Genomic DNA, 16,977 nt, shown 5'->3' on the forward strand with positions numbered 1-16,977 from the left:
TTGACAGCATTGTGCGTGTGTCGATCATAAATGTGTATTGCACAAAAGTTGTGTTTGAGTTATTTAGAAAGATTGAACAATGCATTCTTACAAAACTCCAGCTGCTATCCTATCTAATAATAATTGACGATCCGTTCGCACAGCAACAGGTGTGAGTTCGCATCTGCGCGAAGCCTCCATCATTTTGCCCATTCGTGCGCATGTGAATGGAGGAGTGTCGGCGCTCGTCATTTATTATGTTGCGTAGCCGCGAGCTCGTGCGCGAGCTCAATAAGCACCGCACTGGGTGCGCGCGCGTGCCGTGACAGTCGCCATTTTATTTTGAAAAATCCAAACCGAACCGAGGGAGAAAGCGACCTTTTATCCGTCAAGATCAGAACGAAGAAATACGACGAAAATGATCATCCGCACGTAATTTTTCCAGGATCGAGGTAACGCGTTTTCTCGTCGCGATAGGAATTTTGCTACAATCTCGCAAATCGCTGAAGTTATGAATTGGTTATCATATGTTGTCTGCTCGGCTAATTCAACGTTAGCTCTTTAGCGTGTAGCTAACATAGCTGTTAATGACCTAAAATTGTTAATAACCCAACCGACTCTGCGCGTACTGCAACGATGAACTTCCCTTTAACGGCCCGTAACAGTTCGGTGAATGCAGTCATTAAGATGAATTGCGAAAACTTTCTAATTTCGACCAAGGCTCGTGGAGTGAGCGCTATAGCTACATGGACACTGCTGGAGTGATTTAGACACCGAGTTTGTTGCCTTGCTCGGTCTTTCTAACCATATAAATGTGTTGAGTGAGGCCCAGACGACAGCAGTGCAGCTGTTTACAACCTGCATGCTTGCTAATGTTCACTAGCACTGCTTTACAAGCACCTACGTGTACATTAATAGTTTTTAATCGAATATCAGTTCGTTTAATACGCATTTACACACGAGTAACATGTTTGATTGCCAGATATTAGCTATATGTACGCTAGAATTGTATTATATTAAAGCCTTTTCCTGCGTTTTATTTGTACTCACACGAGCTCATGAAGGTATGAAGATGCACCGAAACTCTCGTAACGTTACATTTCTACGATTATTGGTCAAATAAACCAACAGGCTTGTCCCTGTCAGCTAGATGCTCCAGAGCATGTCGCACAGATCTCAGGAACAGGCTAGCGTTTGGCTCCGTTCGGAACAATGAGGTTTAGGCTGTTAGCTTAGCCTAGCTGCTAGCCAGCTCTGATTTAGCACAGCTGCCGCCGAATCTGACAGAACGGGCTATTTATTAAAGGGAAATCGGGAGTTCACTTCGAGATTATTTTGGAGTACACTAAATGTTAAAACACTATTCGAAGAAACGTTCAATTCATAATTGGGTAACGTCACTTTATTAATAAATTAGAAGCAACTTGGATGGAAGATGAGTTAGCACTGGGAATGCTAATATGCTAACGGTGTTGTCCACAGTCAAACTGGGAGTGTTTAATGGTTTCAAATCAAAACTGTTGATTTTAGGAGCTCGTGTGTGGAAATAACACAAGTTCTGTTAGTAAATAAGATTGAAATCTGCTTAAATTATTGAACGTGCGTGTGGTTTTACTTGACTAACGTTCGTAGTTGAACATTTACTTGTTTATTATAGCTTAAAAACTGCCGTACAAATTAACTATTTGGTTTTTTTTTTTAATCGTTTAGAATAAGTGTTTCAAGAATGTTGCTTCATCAGGTAAATGAGGTTAGAAACTCCTGCATGCTGTGAAAATCACTTTTGCTCTTGCTTTTCGAAACGGCACACTTTAAACGCCTGTTTTCTCGAATGTACTTACAAGCAGCTGATGGTTTTAATGTACCGGCGATTACACGTACTAAAGGTTTATTCACTTTGTTTACACGACCCTTCAACTTTATTCAAGGCCTGTGAGAGGCTAAATGTGTATGACTTCCGGTTTTGCAGCGGGACTGTTCAGTTCCTCTCAGCCCGTTAGATCATAGAACTGGATATTTTAACACTTTATTTTTTTAAATAGTTAAAATATACTGGTTCTAAATTGGTACCGTTTACTGTTGTTTTGTAGTGTTTTACGAATTAGGTTGTGAAATATTGACGATTTTTAAAAGGGAGAGTCTTCAAATAGAAGAATGTTATTTGTTCACTTGTGTCCTTTCAAATCTATGTATCCAAATGTGTTCTCACTTAAATTTCTAAAAAGTAAAAAGACCACTCCACTTACCCCAACAATGCTTTAATTTGACAGAAAAACTAAAATGTTGGATACTAATCGCATACAACTGTGGGCGCATACCGTATGTAGCAAAGCGTGAGGGCCTACCAGACTTGAATTGGAGAGCAAAATAACTTTACAAGTGTGAGCAACAAAACATCTTTTGTATTCCGTAGTTAATAGGGAAGTTTTTAATTCTAAATTATGACAGTTTGACAATTGCTTAAGTGTCGTGGAAACCGTTTTATGTGAAGATTTAATGTTGCATATTTAACTTGCACTTTCTAATTGCTTTTAATCATTGTTTGTCCAGATGTTTCACTAAGAATTGCACTGAAGGACGTTACTTGGAATCAGCATCCACCCAGAGACTCGCTTGTTGGACACCGGACACTTTTCACACCTTTTGGGGGGGGGGGACCGACAGAAGTAACCTATCACTGAAGTGACTAAAGGGGAATAATGGTGATTTTGCGCCGGGCTCGGCCGCCTGCTTCCGCCCCAACCAGCAATGAATCTTGACTCGCTCTCGCTGGCTTTGTCTCAAATCAGCTACCTGGTGGACAATTTAACTAAGAAAAACTACAGAGCCAGCCAGCAGGAAATACAACATGTGAGTCGATGGTGTTTTGGTGTAGTTACATACGCTTAACTTTTAACCTGAAGTTTAGAGCCCTAAGTCTGCATTGCTAGTTACATCAGTGAATTGAAGGTACTGACAATTTGATGCATCACTTTTTCTTCAGATTGTGAATCGTCACGGCCCTGAGGCAGACCGGCATTTATTACGCTGTCTCTTTTCCCATGTGGATTTCAGTGGCGATGGTAAAAGCAGTGGCAAAGATTTCCATCAGGTAATAAATGTAGCGTCTGCTTTGAAAATTGAGACTTTATCAAAAATGAAAGTTTCAGAAATTAATGTTTTATTGCCCATTTCTTATTTGCTTCAGACACAATTTCTGATCCAAGAGTGTGTGTCTCTTATTACGAAACCAAATTTTATTTCAACGCTTTGCTACGCCATTGACAATCCCCTGCACTATCAAAAGGTTTGATGATCTGGCTTTCAAAATATTTAACTTTTTGTTCACATTTGGCCGTTTTGTGATTTTTGTGCTTGTTTGATACTTGTTCATTGGATTTTCGTGTCTTGTTTGTAGAGTTTAAAACCATCACCTCATTTATTTACTCAGCTGAGTAAAGTTCTCAAGCTAAGCAAGGTTCAGGAGGTAGGCATGAAGTTTTCATATTTCAAAACAATGTAAAATTGTGAGAATGGGCAATTTAAAAATGCACTTGCTTTCGCTAGGTGATTTTTGGCCTTGCTCTGCTAAACTCTAGCAACGCAGACCTCCGAGGGTTTGGTGAGTGTTCACTTCCTAACACTTCATTTGTTTTCAGTTTCACTTCTGCAGCATTAGATTCTGCTTTCGTTTCTAACTCCTGTAACTTTTTTTTCCACAGCTGCTCAATTTGTAAAGCAGAAGCTCCCTGACCTCCTCCGCTCGTACGTGGACGCAGACCTCGGAGGGAATCAGGAAGGTGGCTTCCAGGACATTGCCATAGAGGTTCTGCATCTGCTCCTCTCCCATCTTCTGTTCGGTCAGAAGGGCTCGAGTGGAGTCGGACAAGAGCAGATTGACGCGTTCCTCAAAACATTGTGCAGAGGTTAGTGGAAAAATCCACTAAATAATTACTTCTTACATGTTATATTTGTCTAGTTCTCCCAATGGGAATGGGTTCTCACGCTGTGCTCTAGAGTCATTTAGTCTCGTGTTTTTGTTTTTGTCCCAGATTTCCCGCAGGAGCGCTGTCCTGTGGTGCTCGCACCACTGCTGTACCCTGACAAACGGGACATTCTCATGGACAGGATCCTGCCAGACTCTGGGGAATTAAACAAGACCATGATGGAGAGTTCACTTGCTGACTTCATGCAAGAAGTTGGCTATGGCTTTTGTGCAAGGTATTAACCTTAAATGAGGACAAAGCACTCAATTTCTGCATCTTTTTTTTAAATATAGAGAAGATATTTGAGTGTGGAAATGTGAAATGATTGTTTTAGTGCAGCTATTGATGCTGTTCATTTAAAGGGATTGCAATGATTTTTTTTTTTTGTGTTTTCCCCAGTCTTGAAGAATGCAGGAACATAATCCTGCAGTTTGGGTCACGAGAGGTGACAGCCAGTCAGGTGGCCAGAGTGCTGGGCATGATGGCCCGCACTCACTCCGGGCTGTCTGATGGCATCGGCCTACAGGTGTGTTAGCTATTGCTATTAAAAGAGTTTCTGTCTTGGCCAGGTTTTTGTTCTCCTGAAATTGTAATTGTAAACAAGTTTGATTGAAAGGATCAAATAGGGAGTCCAAACAGGTTTGAATAACTTTTTTTTTGTTTTTGTTTTGTTTGTTTTCTGTAGTCCATCTCAAATCCAGTGGGTGGTGGGATCTGGAGTGATGGGAAGGACAAGAGTGACTGCTCTCAGGCCCACACCTGGAATGTTGAAGTTCTAATTGATGTGGTCAAAGAAGTGGTAAGGCTGTGTTTGTTTTAGATGCATTATCGGATCAGACGTTAGTAAGCAGACTAGAACTTAATTTAAATCTGTCCGTTCTTCACAGAACCCCAATCTGAATTTCAAAGAGGTGACCTATGAGCTGGATCACCCAGGCTTCCTGATCCGGGACAGTAAGGGGCTTCAGATAGTGGTCTATGGAATCCAGAGGGGTCTGGGAATGGAGGTGTTCCCAGTGGATCTCATCTACAGACCATGGAAGCATGCAGAAGGACAGGTAGAAAAAAGTTTGAAGTGTCGCCAATTCAGATTAAACTTGAGTGTAAAGTATCACATTAAAGTCCTGCTGTCATGTTTTCCAGCTGTCATTTATTCAACACTCGCTGATGAGTCCTGAATTCTTCTGCTTTGCTGATTACCCCTGTCATAATGTTGCCATTGACATCCTGAAGGCCCCACCTGAGGATGATAACAGAGAAATAGCCACATGGTAAGTCTGGACCTTTTTAAGACCATGTAGTTTTGCTAAAAGTTGTATGTCTTATCCTTTCGTTTTGTTTAACAGGAAGAGCTTGGACCTTGTGGAGAGCCTCTTGCGCCTCTCTGAAGTCGGGCATTACGAACAGGTGAAGCAGCTGTTTAGCTTCCCCATCAAGCACTGCCCAGACATGCTAGTGCTGGCGCTGCTACAGATCAGCACCTCCTGGCACACCCTGCGTCATGAGCTCATCTCCACCCTCATGCCCATTTTTCTGGGCAACCACCCCAACTCTGCCATCATCTTGCACTATGCCTGGCATGGACAGGTGGGTGGATTTAACATCACTTCGTAGAGACGCAAAGTTCTGTTCTGCTGTCACTGTGTATTAATGTGCCTGGCTTATGTTTCCAGGGCCAGTCCCCCTCCATCCGCCAGCTGATCATGCACTCTATGGCTGAGTGGTACATGAGAGGAGAGCAATATGACCAGGCCAAGCTATCCCGCATCCTGGATGTGGCTCAGGACTTGAAGGTACTGGTCTCCTGCCCCTGCTTTCATGAGTAGTAGATTAATAGGGCTGGAGATTGAGAACATGTTTTTATATAAAAAAAAAAAAGGGGGTGGTACTTGAAAAAATTTAAATTTGAATGCTTTTGTTCATTGCAGTCTCTATCGATGCTGCTGAATGGTACTCCATTTGCCTTTGTTATTGATCTTGCTGCACTTGCCTCTCGCCGTGAATACCTCAAACTTGACAAATGGCTCACTGACAAAATTCGAGAGCATGGGGTAAGTGACAATTTGTTTGACACTACTGTTCAAACGTCTGCAGTCTTTTTTTTTTTTTTTTTTTTTTTTTTTTTTTTTTTTTTTTAGAATGTTTTGCAAATCTGAATTTTCAACAGCCATTACTCCAGTCTTGTCACATGATCCTTCAGAAATTACTGTACTGTCGAAAACAATCCAATCGAAGATTTTAATTGAACAAAGTTCAACAGAACAGCATCTTTTGAAAAAAGAAATGTGGAAAATTAGATGGGTTTAATGTATTAAATTCTAAGTAAATGCACAAAGACTGATGTGTTTTGTTGATTTAGGAGCCGTTCATCCAGGCATGTGTCACATTCCTGAAAAGACGTTGTCCCTCTATCATGGGTGGTTTGGCCCCAGAGAAAGACCAGCCGAAAAGTGCTCAACTTCCTCCTGAAACACTGGCTACCATGCTTGCATGTCTGCAGTCTTGTGCTGGGTGTGTATATATAACTCTTTCTCATGTTTTTAAGCATTTTAAGGAGAGTTTGGGTTCAAACTTTTGTTTTTGGTTTTTTTGAGTAGGAGCGTGACTCAAGAGCTGTCAGAGACAATCTTGACCATGGTGGCCAACTGTAGCAATGTGATGAACAAGGCCCGGCAGCCACCACCAGGAGTCTTGCCAAAGGGACGAGCTCCCAGCACCAGCAGCTTAGATGCTATTTCACCTGTGCAGGTAACTACTAAATGAACAAGGCTATCAGTGTCACTATTGTATTTTGATGGTGTCATCAAATATCTTACTTTTTTGTATTTCAGATGGACCCTCTCTCTGCTATGGGCTCTTTGAGTCTTGGCGTCTCGTCCACCTCTCACACCTCGAGCATGCAAGGTTTCCCCAGCTTGCAGGGCTCTGCCTTCAGTAACCCCCAGTCCCCAGCCAAAGCCTTCACAAACCTGCCCAATCCAAACCCCAGCACAGCCATCCCAGGAATCAACCCCTTCTCTTCTCAGCTCCAAGGTATCATGAGATTTCAATGTTATAAACAATGGTCTAAAACCTAGTGAGGCTGTACCACTCTATTCCAGTTAATTTTGATTACAAATGGATTTCTTGGACTGCTTCTGTAGGTCCTCTGAGCACAAGCTTGACTGGGATTGGCTCAGGTTTGGGCATGCCCTCCGTCAGCAGCGACCCCTTCGGCACCAGGAAGATGAGCACACCGGGACTGAACCCGCCCACCTTCCAGCAGAGTAAGATGAAGGCCCGTAAGTGGTGGTGTGGCTAAGAGAGTGCCAGGCACCTCACGCTGTATTTCCTCTCAAAACTGGCACTTTAAAGCTTTACAAAAGTTCTTTTGAAACACTTCAGAGTCTTATCTCTGTGCAATTTCGTCTCTGGACCAAAAATGTCATTAGAACCTAAGAGGAAATACAGATCAGTCCACATTACTGCAAGATGTTCTTGGCAACCAGCTTGGATCCGTGTGTAAATATTTTGTTCCATCAAACATATGAAGGAAAACAAACTGTTTGCCGGGAACTTCGGGGTTGCTTTTTTTTTTTTTTTTAGTTAGTCTGTAGTTAGCTAGTGCTGTAACGTTGTTTTTCCTTTGCTACAGCTGACCTCTCTCAGGTGTGGCCCGAGGCAAACCAGCACTTTAGTAAGGAGATAGACGATGAGGCAAACAGCTACTTCCAGCGCATCTACAACCATCCGCCGCACCCCACAATGTCTGTGGATGAGGTGAGATTGACAGAAGTAACGGAGTAGAATGGTGCTTTTGCTCACTTAATCACTCAGTGTACATTTCTCTGGTATAGCCTTCAAATTCATAGTGATTCTTTCAATTTAGGTGCTGGAAATGCTGCAGAGATTTAAGGACTCAAACATCAAGCGGGAACGGGAAGTTTTTAACTGTATGCTGAGGAATCTGTTTGAGGAGTATCGATTCTTCCCTCAGTATCCAGACAAAGAGCTGCACATCACCGCTTGCCTCTTTGGGGGGATCATTGAGAAAGGCCTGGTGACGTACATGGCTCTGGGTTTGGCCTTACGATATGTCCTGGAAGCCTTACGCAAACCTTTCGGATCAAAGATGTATTACTTTGGGATCGCTGCACTAGATAGATTTAAAAATAGGTACTGTCAGTAGTATACTATATAAGATTTAATTTGCATCTTGCATCTTGATTTGTTGAATTGTATTAAATCTGAACCATTCTCTTCCTCAGACTGAAGGACTATCCCCAGTACTGTCAGCACTTGGCATCAATAGCCCATTTCCTGCAGTTTCCACATCATTTACAAGAGGTAACCTAGTTTTTTTTTCTATTTTATTTTGGTCATGCCCACAGCGTTTTTCTGTAACATCTCACTCTGCACTAGTTGGTTAAACTTTCAGCTGAATAAGTCTGCTGTATGTTGTCTATTTTCTGTGAATAGTATATAGAGTATGGCCAGCAGTCCAGAGACCCTCCTGTGAAGATGCAAGGCTCCATTACCACCCCAGGTAGCCTGGCTTTAGCCCAGGCTCAAGCTCAGTCTCAGACCCCCAAAGCCCCTCAGCCTGGCCAGGCCAGCACCTTAGTGACCACAGCCACCACAACTACCACCGCTGCCAAAACCACCACCATCACGAGACCTACAGCTGTTGGACCGAAGAAGGATGTGCCAGTGAGTATACAATCACTGTTCTGTGCAAGTTATTTTCTAAAATGTATCGTTGGACCAATATGGACTCTTCTCTGTGGTATTTGATGTTTTTAATTCTTTCACAGCCTTCAATCAACACCACAAATATTGACACCCTGTTGGTGGCCACAGACCAAACTGAAAGAATTGTTGAGCCCCCAGAGAATGTTCAGGAGAAGATTGCATTCATCTTCAACAACTTGTCCCAATCAAACATGTCCCAAAAGGTTTGTTCATACAATCTATGTATCTTTTAGTAGTATCTTAAGTTTGTGTTTTTATGTACCAAGTCATCTTTTGCTACTTTTTTTTTTTTTTTTTTTTTTTTTTTTTTTTTTTTTTTGAAGGTGGAGGAGCTGAAAGAGACTGTGAAAGAAGAATTCATGCCCTGGGTCTCTCAGTACCTAGTTATGAAGCGTGTCAGCATTGAGCCTAACTTCCACAGCCTGTATTCAAACTTTCTGGACACACTGAAAAACCCAGAGTTTGTCAAAATGGTTCTCAATGAGACTTACAGAAACATCAAGGTAATTTTCTTGAAATATAGCACAACTGAAATAATAAAACCTAGATATGTCTACCTTATGATGACTTAATGTCCAATTTTGTTTTAGGTCCTTCTTACCTCTGATAAGGCAGCTGCTAACTTCTCAGATCGATCCCTGCTGAAGAATTTGGGTCACTGGCTTGGAATGATCACCCTAGCTAAAAACAAACCCATCTTGTACACAGTGAGTTCAGTTTCATTATCCATCACTTTAACTTGAAACATTTATAGAAGGATCCAGTTTTTTATACTTGCTGTGTGACTGCATGAATGTTTTGCTCCTATAGGACCTGGAGCTAAAATCTCTCTTGCTGGAGGCTTATGTGAAGGGCCAACAGGAGTTACTGTATGTCGTCCCCTTTGTGGCCAAAGTCTTGGAATCAAGTCTGCGGAGTGTGGTAATAATCATGCAGTTTTCTTCCCCAATTTTGTTGTCAGTTGTTGAGTGTCGGCCAGTTTAGCAAATATATGGACCTAAGCGCTCTTAACAATTGGTGCCCTGTTTTGTAGATCTTCAGACCGCAGAATCCTTGGACCATGGGTATCATGAATGTACTGGCTGAGCTCCACCAGGAACATGACTTAAAGGTCAGTTGCTTTCATTGATGCTAAATTTACGGTACATAAGCTTCCAGCGGAAGTGGTTTTCACTCACAATTGTCTTCACAGCTTAATCTCAAGTTTGAGATTGAGGTGCTCTGCAAGAATCTGTCTTTGGACATCAGTGAGCTAAAACCAGGAAACCTACTGAGAGACAAAGAGAAGCTGAAGAACTTGGAGGAGCAGCTCTCTGCACCAAAGAAAGAGACCAAGCCACCTGAAGAGATGCTGCCTATTGTTACAACAGGTATAACACTACAACAGACACTTTGTATGGTGCATGGTTTTTTTTTCTATAGTATACCTTTTTCTGTTTAACCAGGAGTAGATTCTGTTCCGTTTACAGCTGCGCCGTCAACTCCGGCCACCACCACGACCTGTACAGCTACTGGGCCACCCACACCACAGTTCAGCTACCATGACATCAATGTGTATGCCTTGGCTGGCCTAGCCCCACACATCAACATCAATGTTAACGTTAGTCTTGCGCTCTACCAAAATAGCTTTTCTGAATTTTAATTTTAAATATACAAATGCTAAATTTTCTTTCTCACTTTGTGTAGATCCCATTACTACAGGCTCACCCTCAGCTGAAGCAGTGCGTGAGACCAGCAATTGAGCGTGCTGTACAGGAACTGGTTCACCCAGTGGTGGACAGATCCATCAAGATAGCCATGACCACCTGTGAGCAGATAGTCAGGAAGGACTTCGCACTAGACTCTGAAGAGTCCCACATGCGTGTGGCCGCCCACCATATGATGCGTAACCTGACCGCTGGCATGGCCATGATCACCTGCAGGGAGCCTCTGCTTATGAGCATCGCCACCAACCTGAAGAACAGCTTTGCTGCAGCTCTTAGGGTAGAGAAAGATTTTTCACTCCATCCGGACACACACAATGATTTAATTTTCAGCATTTTCTGACTCACTGGGCATGTCCATTTCAGGCTCCTACACCCCAGCAAAGAGAGATGATGGAAGAGGCGGCTGCTCGCATCGCACAGGACAACTGTGAGCTTGCTTGTTGCTTTATCCAGAAGACCGCAGTGGAGAAAGCTGGACCAGAGATGGATAAGAGACTGGCAACTGTGAGTCTTTGCACACTCTCCTAATTGTTACACCAGTTGAGGAACAGCTGCTTGTCATTTCTTGTGTAATATCATTCAGTCTGATTTGGACACAATTTCTCTGTTTTGCAGGAATTTGAGCTGAGGAAGCACGCTCGCCAAGAAGGCCGCCGCTACTGTGACCCCATGGTGCTCACCTATCAGGCTGAGCGTATGCCAGAGCAGATTAGACTTAAGGCGAGTCCTTTTGTAGACTTCTCATTGGGTCAGTGGTTTATTATTCTGTACAACAATGTTTGTTTCTAACTTGCTGCTTTTTTCCAGGTCGGTGGAGTGGATCCTAAACAGCTGGCTGTTTATGAGGAGTTCGCCCGTAATGTTCCAGGCTTCCTACCCAGTAACGACCTATCTCAGCCCACTGGTTTCCTTGCCCAACCAATGAAGGTATAGATAGATCTTATCCTTGAAATGGTTGCGTTTGGTTGTCACATTGGTTAAGTAGCTCAAATGTTCTTGTTTCTGCATTGCAGCAACAGGCATGGCCCACAGATGATGTGGCTCACATTTATGAGAAGTGCATTTCAGACCTGGAGCAGCACCTGCATGCAATTCCACCCGCCCTGGCCATGAACCCACAGACCCAGGCCATACGCAGCCTTCTGGAGGCCGTTGTTATGGCTAGGAACTCGCGTGATGGCATCGCTGCATTGGGCCTTTTGCAGAAGGTTAGAGTGATTCTGGGAGAAAAACTTAACTACACTTTTTAAGGCGATGTTGTCCAATCCTGCTCCAGTTCTGCAGAGTTTAGCTTCAGTTCTCATCACCTTTTGATCTTCACTATCACCAGAAATTTCCAAGCATGTGTTTTGGGAAGACATTTTTATTTGATATGGTTATTGACCATACAGGTATAAGACTATATCCCTGCAATACGATCTTAGCTTAAATCTAACAAATCTTATGCTTGATCCCTCTCAGGCTGTCGAGGGTCTGCTGGATGCTACCAGTGGTGCTGATCCTGATCTTTTGCTGAGCTACAGGGAGTGCCACCTACTGGTGCTGAAAGCCCTACAGGATGGTCGTGCCTACGGCCCACAGTGGTGCAACAAACAAATCACCAGGCCAGTACTACAACTGCAGCATAACTTCTCATAACCATAGACTGGTCTTGAAGGTCCTAACCCTTTCTACTACACCCCCTGCAGATGCCTGATTGAGTGCAGAGATGAATACAAGTACAATGTTGAGGCCGTAGAGCTCCTCATCAGAAACCACCTGGTTAACATGCAGCAGTATGACTTGCATCTGGCTCAGGTGAGGACAGTGCCTCTAGGACTTAAAAGGATACCATTGTAAATAAGTAGATTTTTATACCATTTTCTTTTTTCTTTTTTAAGTCCATGGAGAATGGGCTCAACTATATGGCCGTGGCATTCGCCATGCAGCTGGTGAAGCTCCTACTGGTTGATGAACGTAGCGTGAGTCACATCACTGAAGCGGATCTTTTCCACACCATTGAGACGCTAATGAGGACCAACGCCCACTCCAGAGCCAATGCTCCTGAAGGGTAAGACAATTCTTATGTTGCTGGTTCTGCAATTGAGTGTCCGATTGGTTATGGAAAATGTAAATAACCTGGAATTACTTCTTTGGAACCCCTAGTTTGCCCCAGCTCATGGATGTCGTCCGTTCCAACTATGAGGCCATGATCGATCGTCACCATGGTGGGCCGAACTTCATGATGCACTCTGGGATTTCTCAAGCCTCTGAGTACGATGACCCACCAGGCCTTAGAGAGAAAGCAGAGTACCTGCTGAGAGAGTGGGTCAACCTGTACCACTCAGCAGCTGCAGGAAGAGACAGCACCAAGGCCTTCTCTGCATTTGTTGGCCAGGTTAGCAATAACACTCAAAATACAAAAAAACTTGAATCCTCTTGAAATTCTGTAATTGAGCTGTGTTGCTTAATTTACATCTGCCTTGTTTTTTTCCTAAAGATGCACCAGCAGGGCATCCTGAAGACTGATGACTTGATCACTCGCTTCTTCCGGCTGTGCACAGAAATGTGTGTTGAGATCAGTTACCGCGCTCAAGCTGAACAGCAGCATCCGACCACCAGCCCTGCCATCATCAGAGCCAAGTGCTACCATAACCTGGACGCTTTTGTTCGGCTCATTGCGCTTCTTGTGAAACACTCCGGAGAGGCCACCAACACGGTCACCAAAATCAACCTGCTCAACAAGGTTGGAATGCATACAATGGTCAGATGTGGCTCAATGGTGATTTAATCAGAATCTACAAATAGAACAATAATAATGCTGCTTTTCTTGTCATGGTGCAGGTTCTAGGCATTGTGGTGGGTGTATTGATCCAGGATCACGATGTGAGGCAGACAGAGTTCAGCAGCTTCCGTACCACAGAATCTTTATCATGCTCCTGCTGGAGCTTAATGCACCAGAGCATGTGCTGGAGACCATCAACTTCCAGACCCTCACAGCATTCTGGTAAGCATGTGAAATTTAAAGGCTTTAAGGCACGGTCACATCTATCACTGTTTGGGGAATTTTCAGTCGCTACAGTAGGACCAGTGGGTTTGTGTTTCTCATGTGGCTTTGTCACATTTACTAATAGAAAATGGCTTGGTCACTATGCTGTCGACTACAAATAAATCTTTTTTTTTGGGAAATTTTACAGAAATGTTGCTAATGTGATTGCACATTGACGCTGTTCATCAGTCTTTGAATGGATATTAAAGGACCTTGTCTCTTTTTAGCAACACCTTCCACATCCTGAGGCCAACTAAAGCACCTGGTTTTGTCTATGCTTGGCTAGAGCTCATCTCGCACCGCATCTTCATTGCCAGGATGCTTGCGCATACCCCACAACAGAAGGTCTGTATCTACTGCATGATATGTACCAGGTGTCCAATATAAGAGGGCCACTTCTTGCAGAGTTAACCAGCTAATCAAAGTCTTAATGATCATTCAAAACCTCCGAGCCAGTTGTCTTGGAGCTAAACTTGGATTGGACACCCCATTTGTCTTCTGTGCCTTAAACGTCTCTTTCCTCTCTCGCAGGGTTGGCCAATGTATGCCCAGCTGCTGATAGACTTGTTCAAGTATCTTGCACCCTTCTTAAGGAATGTTGAACTCAACAAACCTATGCAAATTCTCTACAAGGTATTTGAGTAGTCCTGCATTTGAAAGCCTGTCTGGTGCTTCTTTAGGTCAGTTTGTGACCTTGCATCATCTCTCTCTTCTCTCCAAGGGAACACTTCGTGTGCTGCTTGTCCTGCTACATGACTTCCCAGAATTCCTGTGTGACTACCATTATGGCTTCTGCGATGTAATCCCACCCAACTGCATCCAGCTGAGAAACCTGATCCTGAGTGCCTTCCCCCGCAACATGAGGCTTCCAGACCCCTTCACCCCTAATCTGAAGGTAAACATCATATTTGATGCTTTGTGATTTGAGGTAGCTGTAACTTCACATTTGCCTGTTGTCATCTTGTGCCATATGTAATAGTTTCTGTGTGTTCACCAGGTGGATATGCTGAGTGAGATCAACATCGCCCCCCGCATCCTCACTAACTTCACCGGTGTGATGCCGTCCCAGTTTAAGAAGGATCTTGACTCCTACCTCAAGACCCGTTCTCCTGTCACCTTCCTTTCTGAGCTGCGCAGCAACCTGCAGGTAGGGGGCGCCACTCTAAATCATAACACAATTCTCAACATACTCGCATGTTCATCTCTTTGTAATTTAGCTCTTTTTAGTCAGTGAGTTTTCATAAAAATCCATTCTACCTCCAGGTGTCCAACGAGCCAGGAAACCGATACAACATTCAGCTGATCAATGCTCTGGTGCTGTATGTTGGAACCCAGGCCATTGCCCACATCCACAACAAGGGCAGCACTCCCTCCATGAGCACCATCACTCACTCAGCTCACATGGACATCTTCCAGAACCTCGCAGTCGATCTAGACACTGAGGGTGAGTTCCAAAAAATAAATAATAAACAAGAAAATGTGGAGAATTATTTTTAGTTCACATTGTGACTTCTATTCCTCCTCCCAGGCCGCTATCTGTTTCTGAATGCGATAGCCAATCAGCTGCGTTATCCAAACAGCCACACACACTACTTCAGCTGTACCATGCTGTATCTGTTTGCCGAGGCCAATGCTGAAGCTATTCAAGAGCAGATCACCAGGTATGGTGGTGAATTTGATTTGCATATTTCTAAATTTTTAGCATTTAATTCTATTTACTACATAGTTCCTTTTTATGTAAGCCTGGCTCACACTGTGTGATTGTTAATAGTCCTTTCCAATTGTTTGTCACTGTATGAATATGATCCTGTAACACTGGGATCCCGGTTATCATTAATGTCAGAGTATACAATTTGGCAACACTTCACAGACAGGTCCCATTAGGCAATGTTAATCATAACTCAAGTTATCAATGGACTTTTCATTTGCTTAGAGCATTTATAAGTCTGTAAGAAGTCGGTTAATATTACTGCATCCAAGATTTATAGTAATATTCATAGTAAAGGTATCAAAAGAGCATCTATTTTAATTGCTGTACTTGACTGTTCTTGTCTGTTGACGTACTATTATAGTTTTTAATGATGATCAGTTTTCAGAAGAATTTGTTTAAAACTGTTAAACTAACCAAAATGGATTAGGAAAAAATTGTTTAATGTTTATTTAAAAAAATAATAATAATAATTAGCTATAATAACCCTGGCTTGTGTCATGCAGGGTCCTGCTGGAGAGGCTGATTGTGAACAGGCCGCACCCGTGGGGTCTGCTCATCACCTTCATTGAGCTGATCAAGAACCCTGCCTTTAAGTTCTGGAGCCATGATTTTGTGCACTGTGCCCCAGAGATCGAGAAGTAAGCGAACCAACATGACAAACTCTATCTTTCTGCTTTTTCACAACAGAATAACTGCAGTGTCTGCATGTTTTTGTGTGTGTGTATAGGTTGTTCCAGTCGGTGGCTCAGTGCTGCATGGGGCAGAAGCAGGCCCAGCAGGTGATGGAGGGAACGGGTGCCAGTTAGGCTGCAGGAACTGCTCCTGTGCCCAGAGAGAGAGCTCTCCCTCTCCCCAACCCTTCATTTGCCCCACCAACACCCTGCACGTCTGATCGACACAGCTGGCACTGGATTCCCGCTCGCCTTCCACCGGGCGGCATCTGACCTGAGGAGATTCTTTTTTGTTTCCTTCCCCCAACCCCCCTCAAGTTAAAATGTTCAATGTAAATATTAAAAAGGGACATTTAAGAGCAGATTGAGTAATTTTTTTTTTCTTCATCAAAGGTGAGGCACATGCTTGAGCACATTTCACTCCTTGCTGTTTGGCTTCCCTTAACTCTCCATAAATTATTTTTTGCCTTCAAGACGGATTGACTTTTGTTTGGAAGCTTGGTAGTGGCTAAGGAAGCTGTCTTGTTTTATTTCATTTTTTTTTTTTTTGTTTTTTGAGGTTTGGTTTTTAAGGGGAGCGCTATCAGTGTGGTGAGCTGATAGGATCGGACAGATGTCCTGGACTGCAGGGGGTTGGGGGTCACTAGTTTGCACCTGTGAGGAAACAAATCTTGGGTTGGAGGTTCTCCCTGGCACTTGTACAATTGTGGAAATATTCAGAAATTTGTTGGTAAATTGGATCTTCGGAGTTTGTACAAAGATTCAACTTGCAGAACAAAAAAGGACCAATACAGCTCATTTTGTAAGGATTTCGAATGTTTTGTAAATGTATTGGTCCGCGTGTTGTATTTTGTAGTACTTTGTAGTTGCCTTTAGTTCCGCTACTTATTTCCTGTATGTATGCATTCTGTAGTTACCGCATTAAACACTTGAACTGCAACTGTCTCTTTCATTTGCATTTGTTGAAATGGTATGAGTTATGGTTTCTGGTTCCTGTTAAAGTGAAAAATGTTATTACTCACACTTTTGAGTTCATCTTCAGAACACAAATTAGGATATTTTAAATGAAATCCAGAGCTTTCTGATCCTCAGACAATAATGCAGTTCCGTTTATATTCAAGGCTCAAAGGTAATAAGGATAAATCTCTCACGAACATACCTGAAAATCAGTCTTAAAGTCCTCTGT

General features: G+C 43.1%; 1 protein-coding gene across 1 annotated transcript; it reads left to right on the forward strand.

Annotated features, from left to right (window-relative positions):
- Window positions 1-274: 274 nt before the first annotated feature.
- On the forward strand, window positions 275-16,731 carry cnot1 (CCR4-NOT transcription complex, subunit 1). The gene is given in 50 exon segments (XM_043227632.1): window positions 275-431; window positions 2,530-2,829; window positions 2,963-3,070; window positions 3,167-3,265; window positions 3,377-3,445; window positions 3,526-3,580; window positions 3,681-3,884; window positions 4,011-4,179; window positions 4,344-4,470; window positions 4,630-4,743; window positions 4,832-5,002; window positions 5,088-5,215; window positions 5,291-5,531; window positions 5,618-5,737; window positions 5,873-5,995; window positions 6,304-6,455; window positions 6,542-6,692; window positions 6,776-6,977; window positions 7,088-7,210; window positions 7,579-7,703; window positions 7,813-8,099; window positions 8,192-8,270; window positions 8,403-8,633; window positions 8,738-8,878; window positions 8,999-9,178; window positions 9,266-9,382; window positions 9,486-9,596; window positions 9,709-9,786; window positions 9,868-10,045; window positions 10,145-10,275; window positions 10,362-10,658; window positions 10,745-10,885; window positions 10,997-11,101; window positions 11,189-11,308; window positions 11,395-11,589; window positions 11,843-11,985; window positions 12,070-12,178; window positions 12,262-12,431; window positions 12,527-12,758; window positions 12,861-13,106; window positions 13,205-13,262; window positions 13,265-13,367; window positions 13,637-13,754; window positions 13,941-14,042; window positions 14,131-14,304; window positions 14,407-14,556; window positions 14,673-14,853; window positions 14,938-15,070; window positions 15,624-15,758; window positions 15,848-16,731. Coding segments are annotated over 49 exon segments (7,107 nt in total). The 5' UTR covers window positions 275-431; window positions 2,530-2,727; the 3' UTR covers window positions 15,927-16,731.
- The last annotated feature ends 246 nt before the right edge of the window (window positions 16,732-16,977 follow it).

This window comes from Puntigrus tetrazona, chromosome 25, assembly GCF_018831695.1.
Source record: "Puntigrus tetrazona isolate hp1 chromosome 25, ASM1883169v1, whole genome shotgun sequence".
In the NCBI taxonomy this organism is placed as follows: Eukaryota; Metazoa; Chordata; class Actinopteri; order Cypriniformes; family Cyprinidae; genus Puntigrus; species Puntigrus tetrazona.